This window comes from Garra rufa, chromosome 2, assembly GCF_049309525.1.
Source record: "Garra rufa chromosome 2, GarRuf1.0, whole genome shotgun sequence".
Lineage (NCBI taxonomy): Eukaryota > Metazoa > Chordata > Actinopteri > Cypriniformes > Cyprinidae > Garra > Garra rufa.
In genome coordinates, this window is record NC_133362.1 from 46591175 (window position 1) to 46604825 (window position 13651).

Consider the following 13651-nt stretch of genomic DNA (forward strand, 5'->3'; position numbering starts at 1 on the left):
CATTTTTGGGTGAACTATCTCTTTAAGCAAATGCTGCAAATCCATTCATTTCTAGAATAATAATTGTCCTACTCCACATTTTTGTTTCAATGATGCTAAAGTGCCCCTGTAATATGAACCAGTCCTGAACAAATTGTACACATACATAGGGTACATACCATTAGCTAATTAACAGATTTTTACAACAGCATTTTTACAGTCTTGTACTAACAAAATTTCAATCATTTTTTTTTTATTCAGACCACAAGCATTCAAAGGTATCTATGCATTGCATGCATGAATCCTCATTTCAAAATAGCTTTGGCTTTCCAAGACTCTCCAGGAGTTCTCCAACATATGTCAACCTTGCATAGTCTTGTCGCTTCACACTGAATGTGTCATTTAGCTGCACATTCCCTGTCCGTGACTGCTGCCTTCACAAATTGCCTTGGCTAATGGGTATAAATGGCGCTGAGCGCTCCTCTGCTGAGCAGGATTTATGAGGGCGCTCCACTTGTCAAGCCGAGGCATCACACAAAGTAATCGCTGTGTGTTTTGAACAGCCCTTTGCAATTGAAATCAGATTGGACAAGAATAGCAGTGATGGGTGAAGACTCCCTCTCTCTCCCCGTCTGTCCCTCAGGCTTCCTCACTGCGGTTGGAGAGGGCTGAGGTTGAGCCTGGGAGTAAAACTGAGCACTGTTTAATCATTATGAGGGTCAGATGGCAAACACTTTTTGTATGCTTCATTCATTTATTTGTAGGGTGCCACACAGACTGCTAATAAAGCTCTAGATACAGTTCAGCATTGCGGTTTGGCTGCTGGTGACAGCATGTTTGGCACAATGTCAGTTACCACAGAAAATCATCTCGACATGTCAGTCAACATTTGCGGTACAGCAAGTACAATGGAAACACATGGGGCATTGCAATAGATGTATATTGTTATATCCAGTCTTTCTCAGTGTGATGTCCTTGTAACATGGTATGATTACACACACATGATTATACAAAATGCACACAGTGATACCCTGGAAATCCAGAGGTCTCGCGAGAGCACAATTTGAATTGTCTCTGCAAGACATTCTGGCATCGAGCAATGATGCACGTTACTGCATTACGTAAGCAGTTCTGGGAACCAATCAAATCGGTGAATCTGATGTAGGCGGGCCAGAGGCAAGCTAAACTGATGATGACAGCGCTGCGATGTCCGGAATCATTTAGTAAACATTGAAAGATGGCTACAGATGAACACCAGTTGTTTGAAACGGCTTTGGATGCTACAATGAACGAGTTAGACTTGGCTTTTCATATGCATCTGGATTTTTTCCAGGCTAACACAATGATAGAAGAAAGAGAAAACTCTAGAATTCATGTCGGTATACCTACCTGAAGGACAGTGCTCACATTTCTGCTTTTAAACCCTCTGGAACAATGGCTTTGTAGAAGTAATCTGGGATCAGTCCCGATGATTTTCTATGGTAACAAACTTTCCACAGATGCTGTTAATGGAAACAAAGACAAAATAAAGCAAGAACATTCCTTTAATGTGCTGATCTTTGATTGATGAGTTTCTGTGTTGCCGTTGAGCACCATAGTAATGCTGGTCCACCAGCTAGACTAGCAAATAATTCAAATAATAAAATATATAACCTGCATTATACATTTTGTAGTAGATGTAACACGTCCAATTATTTAACCCTTGTTTTGTGCTGAAAATCCTTTATCTAATGTTTCCTGTTAAAAATTACCTTTTGAAAATAGCTTGTAAATCTCTCATTATGCTTTATTAGTTTTAATTACCACAGGTTTGTATTACTTTGAGGAACTAATTGATTTAAGCGCCTTAGATTTTGAAATGTAAAATGTAATTTTGGCAATAGTCACTCAAAAACATAATGCATAAACTCAGATCAATATGGCCTATGATCAATCAGTTTCAAAAAAAGGAAATAAAACTAATCAATCAATCAATCAATCAATCAATCAATCAAAGTATTTGGTAATAATCTAGCATAAGCATAATGGAAGATTTGCAAAAAGCAAAGTATAACAAGGTAGGGAAAAAATCTTTAAATGATTCCTTTTTTTGTGAAATTTGTTATACCTTGTGTGAACAAGTCAGTAAGTCACTAACTTGCATTTCCAGGAAAATATAAAATTAAATAAAAAAAATAAAACACAAAGGTTAAAGAAGAAGTTAAGCTGAATCTGGCTCTTCTCAAATGTTCTTCCTCCTCTCACTCCACCAATTACCTTTGTCTTGCTCCATGGGGGATTTGAAAGAGACTTCTCTGTAAAGCCACTTTGAAAGAGTGAAAAGCAACCATACAAATGCAACCATAAAAACTTTTAAGACTTTTGACTGACCTCAAATCATGCGGCTTATTGTGCAGAGCTGTGCTTTTACTGTTCCTTGCAATCAGGCTTAGGATTTTGTCCAGTTGATAAAAAACTGGACGAATAATCCCACAAACTTGTGTTGGAGAATGGACCCTGAATCATATCTAGAAACCAGAATATCACAGGGACTTGGGACACTAAGAAATCATGTACTAGCAATGTGATAGAAACTACCCGTAATTATATTCCATACTGAAGTCAATGTCATGACACTGCATTGTGTGAATAGCTGCAGAGACGCTGCTGTTCCTGCTCTTTGACCAATTGTTCCTTAATTTGTCTGGAAGAAATTTTCTCCCTCCCACACTAAACAAAACTTGTTACAAAACCAGCAGTGCTTAAAGCGCAATCGTTTGTTTTAGCTAATTGTTCCAGAGTTCAGCTGTTAGGTCTCCATTCATAAAGAGCAAGAGAGGAAGAAAAACAGAGGGAAATTGAGAGGTTATGTTCACCAGTTGAAGTTGTTTGTGGTCTGTTATGTTAGATCTCTTTACTTTTGCAGGAACCAGAATATTAATTTAATCAGTCAAGTGAAAAGATTGGATCATGGTCCAGACCAATGGGGCCAGTACCCTGTAGGTCAGACACCCAAAAACAAGGCAGTACAAATGTAAAATTGATATTAATAGACAAACAGCACTCACATAATTGCCTTTAAATGTTGGCACAATGTGAAATAAACTAAGAAATGCAACATAGACTCATTGGAAAACATGCGTCTCCCTACATTTTCACACACTCACACACACACACACACACACACACACACACACACACACACACACACACACACACACACACACACACACACACACACACACACACACACACACACACACACACACACACACACACACACACACACACACACACACAAAAGCACCTATGCATATAATTCACAGAAGTTTCCAGCAGAAATAGAAGGAAAAATACTCTTTAACCCAACTCTTATTCCTTTTCAAACTAATTATAATTACAGGAGCGGATTATTTATTATGAAAGACTTACTATCCTAAAACATTTTTACCATAGTGCATAATTTATAAACAAATTTTGATGTTTGCATCACAAAATCTGATGGTTTTTTAAATGAAGTAAACTTGCTTGGTAATGCACCTGGTAAAGCATTGCACTTGCATTGTGGAGTCCCATAAAACACAAGCTACATCTCTTGATAAACGAGATCAGTTAACTAGCTGAAGCGAACTAAAATGACATGATTGCTTCAGCAAATGTGTTATCTCGTGTTTGCTTTTTGTTAAGACTATTGATTAGGTTTAGTGTAGGTGGTTCAAATGCGAAAAAGCTTTAAATATTTAGCGTCACTTACTAGATCCAAGTTGCTGCGATATGTACAACAACCAATGTAATGAAACAAATCCAGACTAACATTAATTTGATTCATCTGAGTAACTGAATACAATTTTAAGGCCACTCACTGGACATTTGTATGTGTTGCAGAACGTGCACAATGCAACTCATTTAGCAGAAATGTCACAAAAGGCACGTTTTTTCAATGAGCATGGGTTGAAGAGATGAGATGTGTTATTTGTCCCTGCACTCCTTCAGCTCTAATAATGGCTTCTGAACACCTTAGCATAGCTTTGATGTCAATGAAATCTAAATTGTTTTCACCCTTGCAATTTATTAAACACGTGGTGTGTAATTGTGACTTTATTATATGACACAGTTGAGACTTTATTCCTCATATTAGCAGGCAAACTATATCAAGTTTTATTAGCCCCTTGACATGGTACATTTGCCAAACATATCATTGGAGTTATTAGATGCTAAATGAGTCATTTTGATATAAAATCTAAATGACAAGAACTCGTAAAGTTTCTGTAGCCATTGCAGAATGTAAAGACACCATCTTATTTTCTTATTTGTTTACTCCAAAGAGGCTGGTGCCCAGGGCTCTGGAAGCACCATAATCGCTCCTTGATGTGTTAGCATGGTAAATCACTGCGTACTGTTCAAATAACAATAATCAAGCAGCCTTTTAAGATCACAATTGCACTGTACAAATTTCCTCCTGACAGGTGCCTGCCACTATAAAACACAAAGCCTAAAGAAAAGAGTGCTCTTGCATTCAGCTAAAAGCATCAAAATTATATGTTCAGACAAGAACCTTAAACACAATGCCTGTGCCTGAATCATCGACACTCAAAGGAGAGCTTGTAGTCTTTAAAAGGTCTTGAAACGCCTCTCTGATGTCTCTGTTGAATTACTTGTGGTTATGCGAGTGTAATTTGTATGATAAATTGAGTAAATCTCAAAGGCTCTTAAAGAGTAATATCAAAGAGAGTCGACTGCTGCTTATTGAGCTGTGGTGTGTGTGAGTGCCGCTCGTAATCGTGCCGCTTTGCGTGTCCAACAGGGCCGAGGTGGGAAAGGCAGCATCTATGTGTGGGCCTCCGGAGACGGTGGTAGCTATGACGACTGTAACTGCGACGGATACGCCTCCAGCATGTGGACCATCTCTATTAACTCGGCCATCAATGACGGACGCACCGCACTCTATGATGAAAGCTGCTCCTCCACCCTCGCCTCCACCTTCAGCAACGGCCGTAAACGGAACCCTGAAGCAGGCGTGGTGAGTGTGTGTGTTCTGGTATATATGGTTCATGAGGACACAAATGTGTATAATGACATGGGCACTACAACGCAAACATGGTTTATGAGGTTTACACTTCCTGGCTTAAAACATACTAAACAGTGTGTATATATATATATATATATATATATATATATCTATATATATTAGTGGTGGGCCGTTATCGGCGTTAACGTGCTGCGTTAACGTGAGACTCATATCGCGCGATAAAAAAAATATCGCCGTTAATCTATTCTCAAAGTTGGGTTGGGAGCTGGGTCTACACTACGCAAGATATGATGACTTTCACCTTGATATTTTAGCGCGGATGACGTATATCTAGTTGAATTGCACTGTAGGGGGCGAGAACAAGTCTTCAACTTCTGTGAAATTACCACATCAAATGAGACGCGCAGACATGGATGCACGTGCCCCACGTGAAAATCTGGCACGTGCCCCAGTGAAAATCTGCTGAAAATCTCAAGTTTGAGTTATAATTTACTTTGATAATCCCGAAATAAAGACATTAAACTATATGCAACAACTGAATTGACGCTTCTAAAACCAACGCAGTTTATTGGAAGACTATGCACGCAGATAGGCTATCCATACCCGCGCGCCTGTGTATTTTACGGGAACGCGCACGTCGTACAGCCTTTTGCGCAGAAGTACTTGGTTACACAAGTTTGTATAGTTAATTGTGTTGTAAATGCAATTGTCAAGCAGTTTGTAATGCATTTTGGAAACAGGAGATGAGCGCCTGGTCTAATGCGCCACCTGGCTTGAGAAACCCGTTTTCAAAGACTTACTTTTAGTCATTATTTGGGTAGCACACATATTCTGAATGCCTTCAGCAGAATTTAAATTAGCCATTTTAATCTAGATTAATCTAGATTAATTTCAAGATTTAATCTAGATTAATCTAGATTAAAAAAATTAATCTATGCCCACCCCTAATATATATATATATAGGGGCCAAGCACAGAAGGTGTATGTTGTATCTGTTAGAATTCCTATTATTATTATTCTTCTTCCACTCTGGAAGTCTATGGCCCCCCCATAGAACCGTTTGCGGGAAAGTTGTAAAAAATTGGCACACCGATAGAGGACAATCTCAATATTAACCATAGTAAATTTGGAGTCTCTAACTCTAACTGTCTAGCACCACCACTTGTCTAAAGTTTTACTCATGTTTATGCTAATAACTTTTGAACAGTAAGGTACAGAATCAAAATTCTTTTAATTTTTTCCCCCGAATGAGTCGAATGAACACCAATATTTAAAAAATAGTACGATTTAGTATTATTTTTTTTTTTTTAACTTGTTTGAAAAAAAAAAACAACTTTTTCAAATTCGTCTTAGACAGTTTTCTGATTTTCACCAAAATTGGCTCAGAGCATCTTCAGACCATGCTGGCAAAAAGTTATGGAACTTAAGTTGATTAGTCAAACCGTTCTCGAATAACACACAAACAAATTCTACGAAAAGCGCGCAAAAATTGATGTGAGGCTATATCTCCGCAACGGTTTGGCGTATTGAGACCAAACTTGGTGTGTATTATAACAATCATGACCTGAGGCAACCTTCAGTGTTTCGGCGCAGTGCAACCTAGTGGTCAGGAGATATGAAAAAAGGCTATTTTTGCTTTTAACTTCTCAATAGTTTGGCCAAAAATGTAAAAACTGGTCTCATTAGATTTGGAGGAGCATGCCGAGTCGAACCATATTCATTTATTCCATGTCAGCCATTTTGAATTTTGTCATAAAATGCTATATTTTACGAACGCATTGACATATCGTTACAAACTCAGTATGTGTCTTCGCCACCGTGCATTTACAGTACTCAAAAAGTTTTTGCCACCTTGTGAAAACATGAAAAAAATTAGAAAAATGCTAATAACTTCTGATGAAAATGGCTTATTGTAATGAAAATGATCTCAGAATATTCCTTGGGTCATGCCGAGAACATTGATACCACTTATGCCAAAATTAGCCAAACTTACTGTCCGCCACTTTGATTAATGTAGAAAACCTACCTCCTCCTAGACCATTGGTCCGGTTTTCACCAAATTTGACTCGGATCATCTTCAGACCATGCTGACAAAAAGTTATGGATTTCATGTTGATTTACAAAACTTTATTTAACGCACCAACAAATTTGCTGGACAGATGCCAAAGTGCATCAGAGGCAGTTTCTCTGTGTTACGCCAGGCCAGCAGAGGGAACCCCTGCTTCTTACTGACTGTTACCACTCCCTCTGCTGCTTCTCTGGTTATTTCCTGTTTGTCAGCCATTTAAGCAGGGCCATGCCAAACAGACCCCTGCAAAGTATTGTTTTGCTCTAGCTAACTCTACCAAGCGTTTTCCTTGTTTTCCCAGTTTCCAGTGTTTGCTAGTTTCTGTGTATCTTAGTTCCTTAGTTATTTCCTTGTTTTGTTTCTAGTCCTAGTCTAGTTTTCCCTTGTTTCTTTGTTTGTTTTCCTTTGTTACTTTGAACTGCTCATTTGGATTTCGACCCTCGCCTGTACTACTGGATTACGCTTTTGTCTTGTCCTGGATGTACCTGTTTGCTAGGGATGTAACGGTATCAAAATTTCACGGTACGGTAATACCTCGATATGAATGTCACGGTACGGTATTTATTGAATCATTTACAGGAAAAACAAAACTAATGAAGACACTGAAAAAAAGTGCCAGAAGTGCTTATTAAACAGTTTACATGAACACTGAACATATCAATGGCACACAATTAGCCATCTATCACTTTGAAACAGGAACTTCAATTTTAATAACAAAAAATTATTAAACCATGTAAAAAAAAATAATTAAAGTTTCAATTTAGTATTCTTGAAAACTATGAAAAAATAAAAATAGCAGCCTACTTATTGCAGTTGGCCCATGTGCTGAATGAGTATTTGAGAACAATCACCTCATTCACTCACACACTCACTTATTCAGACAGAGACAGGTTTTTTTTTAAGTAAAATTAGCATATTAACATTATCTGGTAAAAGCTGGGATCTCTGGGCATTTACAATGTCCCCTGCAACAGGAAAAACCCTCTCACTTGGGACCAGAGTATGTGAGCGGAGTGGAGCGGCAACAATTTCCCCTCCGCGCTCTGTGCATTTAATAATCACTCCGCTCCAGCTTCCAAGCTAATAACATCAGCATTAAAATAGTATAATTGCTGCTTTATGCAGTACAAAGTTTGTAATGAAAATAAAAATACATTTTTCGTCAGTTATTTTACTTATGGGTCGCTGCATTTCTTACAGATTTCTGCTCATTCGAAATCGGATACCATTACATTTGTTTTAATGCATTAACAGAGTGATTGCGTGTCAATAAGTGCTGTACCTATTTAAATGATGCTTTCACCTGAAAATATTAAGTATCTAGAAAGAACCAACTTGTGAACTATAATTTACCTCTCATATGATGTTCATTGCCGTCATCATAGCCTTCACATTATTTCTGATTTGAGTGATCCATCTCTATCGAGCGAAATATGTTTAGCATGTGAATTCCTGCTTAATATGCAGTTATATTACGGACCGTTGGCATGAATTGTTCTCATGATGGAGCGGTGGTGGAGCAGTCTTGGAGCGAGTTAAAACCACGACGCTCCGACTTTTCAAAAATCCGCTCCTCCCTCCATTCAGAATCACACCGCTTCACTCCGCTCACATACTCTGTTGCGACAACAGACCGCAAAGGATGATGGCCACGCCTGGGCTGATGGGAATTGTAGTTCCCGCTACCTCCCGTTCGCTCCATTCGCCTGAGCTAACTTTTCTCAGAAGACCTATCGTTTTATCGAGTCATGCAACCACGGTAGTATCGAAAAAATTTGCTATTGCGGTACGACGGTATTTACAATACCGTTACATCCCTACTGTTTGCTGGTGTTTTTGACCCTGCCTGTCGACTACGATCTGTTTAATAAAAGCTTGCATTTGGATCCTCATCTCCGTCGTCATTGTAATACTCTGCAAAGCTTTGAGATATTTGCACCAAATTTTGGCAAATGTGGCATTGTCACCTCCCACTGATTACACCACATCAATTTGGTAACAGTATGAGTAATAAACCATTCATTAACTATTAATTATGAAATTTCCAAAAATGCTAATAACTGTAGATTGCATTAACCTATTGTAATGAAACTGGTGAAACTCAAAATATTCCTTAGTTGGCCGAACTTCCTGTCCGACATATTGATTTATGTTGAAAATGCACTTTTTCAAACTTGTCCTAGAACCTTTGTCCGATTTTCACCAAATTCGAGTCAGATCATCTTCAGATTTTGCTGACAAAAAAGTTATGTATTTCATGTTGATAGATGAAACCGTTATTGTACAGCGCCACTACAAATTTAAGGCTTGATGCCATAATGACTCTGAGGCTTTATCTCTGCAAAGCTTTAACATAATGACACCAAACTTTGTGTGTGCCTTTGTCACCACTAGACATACCACATCGATTTGATAACGGCACCACCTGTTAGTCAAAAGTGATAAGCTATAAAATTATATTACTAGCAGTTCTACACTATTTTTTCTGTCATTCTGACTAAAATCATCTTAAAATGGCTTCTCTTACTCATTGTTGCAGTTGATCTGGTGCTCCATGCCATGCTTAGCTCTTCATTTTCCCTGTGGTGTTCTTGGCCCTGTAATTGCTGCTTTTCCTATATGTATTTTTATATTCTATCTGCTTCTTATATCCTACTTCTCCTTATTTTTATAACAAAAAGAAATTATAAAGATGTTGTGAAAGGGAATCATCTGTGGGATATATGTGTCCCTAATTTTCTGAGTTGAAATCAGGTTAAGGAAGGTTCCAAGTGCCATATTAAGTCTGGAACAACATTTTTACAAAAAAATCCAATTTAGTGTGCAAGAGTGTGCATAGGTGTCAGAGGTACACACAATCACTATTTCTGCAGTGCGATAATACAGAGTATGACAGTGATAAAATGACGTGGAGTTAATTGTTTCATCCTTTTAGTGTCTGAACAATGACTCTCAGATGGAATCGGAGGGATGCATTCAGCTAGGAACTTAATCAGAGCGTATCTTCAGACTCAAAGAAAGCATCTGAGATGAAGACTGTAGTTAGTCTGTCAGAGATCATCCGTGTCAATGGAAAGACAGGAATTGCCTCGTGTTTGTCCGCAGCTTGGGTTCGGTGTCGTGAGATACCAGTTTATCGCCTTTCTCTGATTGAGCACTGAATGGAAGAAGGGAAACCAGAAGACAAATGGCAAATGATTACCTTTTTCTTTTTAGACTATTTAAATAGTTTTAATAATATCAATATTATATACAAAATACAGCAGACATGTTTGGAACAACATGAAGATGAATAAATAATGACAGCGTTTAAATTTTTGGGTGAATAATTTCTTTAACCCTCGGGTTTGTGTTGAGGTCAAATTGACCCAGAAATATTAGTTAATGTTATCGCATTGGACTCAAACTTCCTGACTTCCTTCACACAGGGTATACGTACTTCTCAGTTTTTTTTTTTTTTTTTTTTTTTTTTAATTTTCGTAATTTTTGGTGGGTTTTATTTCACCTAGTTACAGTTGTGGTGTTCCTGGTCAAAAATGTCCGGACCCCAAACAATTGCTTATAAATCTCTCATTATGTTGTATTATCACCAAATATTGGATTCACTTTCAATGGCTGGACATGTGATTTTGTGCAATTTTGTACAAAATAAAAACATTTAAAAGCAAACTTCCTGATTAAACATTCAAGCAGACTAGTGTGATAAACAGTGCAAATTGAAAAAAAAAAATCTTATATTGTGAAAATTATTCACAAAAAATGCTTTCACTCAATACATGAGGTGCCTACTTTTGGATAAATGAGGCCTGATTAATCAGTTGCAAATAGAAACACAAACCAGTCCTAAATAAAAAAGAAAACAAGTTGACAAAAAGATTGAATCCAACATTAGGTGATAATATAGCATAATGAGAGATTTATAAGCAATTGTTTGGAGTCATTTTTGAGCAGGAACACCACAAGTATGGCTTTTTGCAATTTTGTACAAAATAAAAGCATTTAAAAGCAAACTTCCTGATTAATCATTAAAGCACACTATTGTGAGATACAGTGCAATTTTTTATATTTTTTTATCTCATGTTGTGAAAATTATTATTATTATTATTACATTTAATATTATTATTATTATTATTATTATTATTATTATTATTACTTTTAGATAAATGAGGCCTGATTAATCAGTCGCAAATAGAAACACAAAACCAGTCCTAAATGAAAGAAAACAAGTTGACAAAAAGATTTAATCCAATATAAGGTGATAATATAGCATAATGAGAGATTTATAAGCAGTTGTCTGGAGTCCTGTCATTTTTGACCGGTAACATCCAAGCTGTGACAGGAATCCGAACACAACCAGAGGGTTAGTAACAGAAACTATAATATGTCTTGCTATTAATGTTTAGTGTTAGTGTTTTACTCACAGGTGTTTCATACTGGGGATTCAGTGATTACATTGTGAAGCAATTGACTTGATGGATGCCATCTGGATTTCTTTTATAGATGTTTCTTCATTGCTAACATGATACCTGCAACAGCTTTTTAAAACACATACACCAGATTTATTAACCAATATTTTTGACAGACTGCAGTATTCATTCAAATATATTCACACAGATTAGGCCTACATCAAATAAAACAAAGCACTAAATAATTAATTTTTTGGCTTTCATCTCATTGCTTTTAGTGAGGTTTGCTTACATCAGTCAAAATTGGTCACAAGTACAAACATCCATCTCTGGAGGCTAAATATGGATGTTTCTTTCATCTCCTGCCTTTGATAGATCATGAAATGCCAGCCAACTCCAAAGTCGACATTAGCTCAAAGTGTTGTGGTGACGAACAAAGCTTTGGGATTTTGTAGGGTTTTCCTTATTGCGCTCAAACTAGCCAAGTGCTTCATTGCAAGCTCTGTTAATGATCTACAAACTTCATAATTTGAGATTTGACTTCCATTTCTTTGATAAGCTGGAGTGTAAACTGGCAAACAAACAGCACATGAGGTGCAATTTACTGAATTGCATTTAAACAAATTCAAAACAGTCACACAGTAGAGGAATTTCATTAGGCCAGCACAACAAAATGAGCAAGAACAAATCATTTCTAGCTCTAAACTAAAAAAAAGAGTGTAAAAAAGTATTCATTTAGAAAATGATAAATTTTACAATTTACAAAGAAACAACATGAAACACACTGAATAAAAAAAAAAGTTTTATGTTTTCAAATTATTTTTTACATTTTTAAAAATATAGTTTTTACAGTATACTTTTTCTTCATGTTCATTTAACTTATTGATGTTTTTCCACCATGCTCAATAAAAAAAGATTTTTTATTATTTTTTTAAATTTCTGTCATGGCAACTCTCGGAAAAGTTAAGCATAGTAATGGATATGATAATGTCAATGTATTTGGTCTTGGCCAAATACTTTTAATGTAATAGATCTGCTACGCTGCTGCTGTTTGGTTATTGCTGTAGTTGTAGATTATTGCTGCTGCAAGCCAGTACAGGAACATCCTACTGCCAAAGCATATGGTGATACAGTGTTGTGAGTATATAAGACATACTGCTGCTGCACAAATAGCATAAAATAACCCGTAGCAGATCTATACAGGTGGAGCTGGGGAAGGTGGAGGGTTTCAGAGGAACTCTGAAAGTGTGCTGTGTAATGCCCAAGTAAATGCTACCAGCCGTTTAAATCAACCAATCAGCTTGGGCCAAGTCGTATAATTCTGTGATATCATCAATTACGTTACCGATCCGTCAGCCCGCGCCATCTAGAGATTCATGGCAGAACTATGCATTATAATTAAATACATTTTGAGATTGCTATATTATCTATATCATATATAATCTATACATTTCATACATTGATCTAATGTTTTTGGAAATACCCCATATGCTGTGTATATGATAAAATGATTCTGGGCAATTTGTAAAATTAAATTATTATTAAAAATGATAAAACTTCTTATAACAGCAACTAATCTCTTTGAATTCCATGCATTCTTAAATTAAAATTTTACCTAAAATTCTGTGTCCTGTTTGCTGCCTCTTAATTTGATCAAAGCTGAATTAGAATTTCAAAGGCATTCTAACCTGGTGTTTACTGAAGTGAAATTTAGATATCATTGGGTCTAATGTTTAATGAAGGCTTTCTCTTTGTCTGCATCTGTCTCCAGGCCACCACGGATCTGTATGGAAACTGTACGCTGCGTCATTCGGGCACATCTGCTGCAGCCCCTGAGGCCGCTGGCGTGTTTGCTCTGGCATTGGAGGCCAAGTATGTACACTTTTATTTTCTGATGAGTAGCGAGCCTATATCAAAGATTTATGAAACAGTACGGCAGCGGCGCTGGCAGATGGCACCTGAGATTGTAGATTACTGCTGACGAGGGTTGTGTCAGAGCGCAGCACCGCAAGCACAACTCTGGCTCTAAAAAGCCTCCCTCATGTATGATTGATACTGAAACGGTGCTGATGCCAGAGCCAAAGCTGCGTTCCCGGTGATTAGAGAGTTGAATGATGATGTTACGGCATGGCCTGCCAACAAATAAACATGGTGCATCACATTCCTTTACTTATAAGTCTTACTCCTCGA

At 37.2% G+C, this 13651-nt stretch overlaps 1 protein-coding gene across 1 annotated transcript in view; it reads left to right on the forward strand.

Moving 5' to 3' along the window:
- pcsk2 (proprotein convertase subtilisin/kexin type 2) overlaps positions 1-13651 on the forward strand; it is a 49879-nt gene that overhangs the window by 23098 nt on the left and 13130 nt on the right. The window contains exons 7-8 of the mRNA XM_073835243.1: positions 4763-4978; positions 13233-13333. Of these exons, the coding sequence (XP_073691344.1) occupies positions 4763-4978; positions 13233-13333 (317 nt within the window). The remainder of the gene's footprint in view (positions 1-4762; positions 4979-13232; positions 13334-13651) is intronic.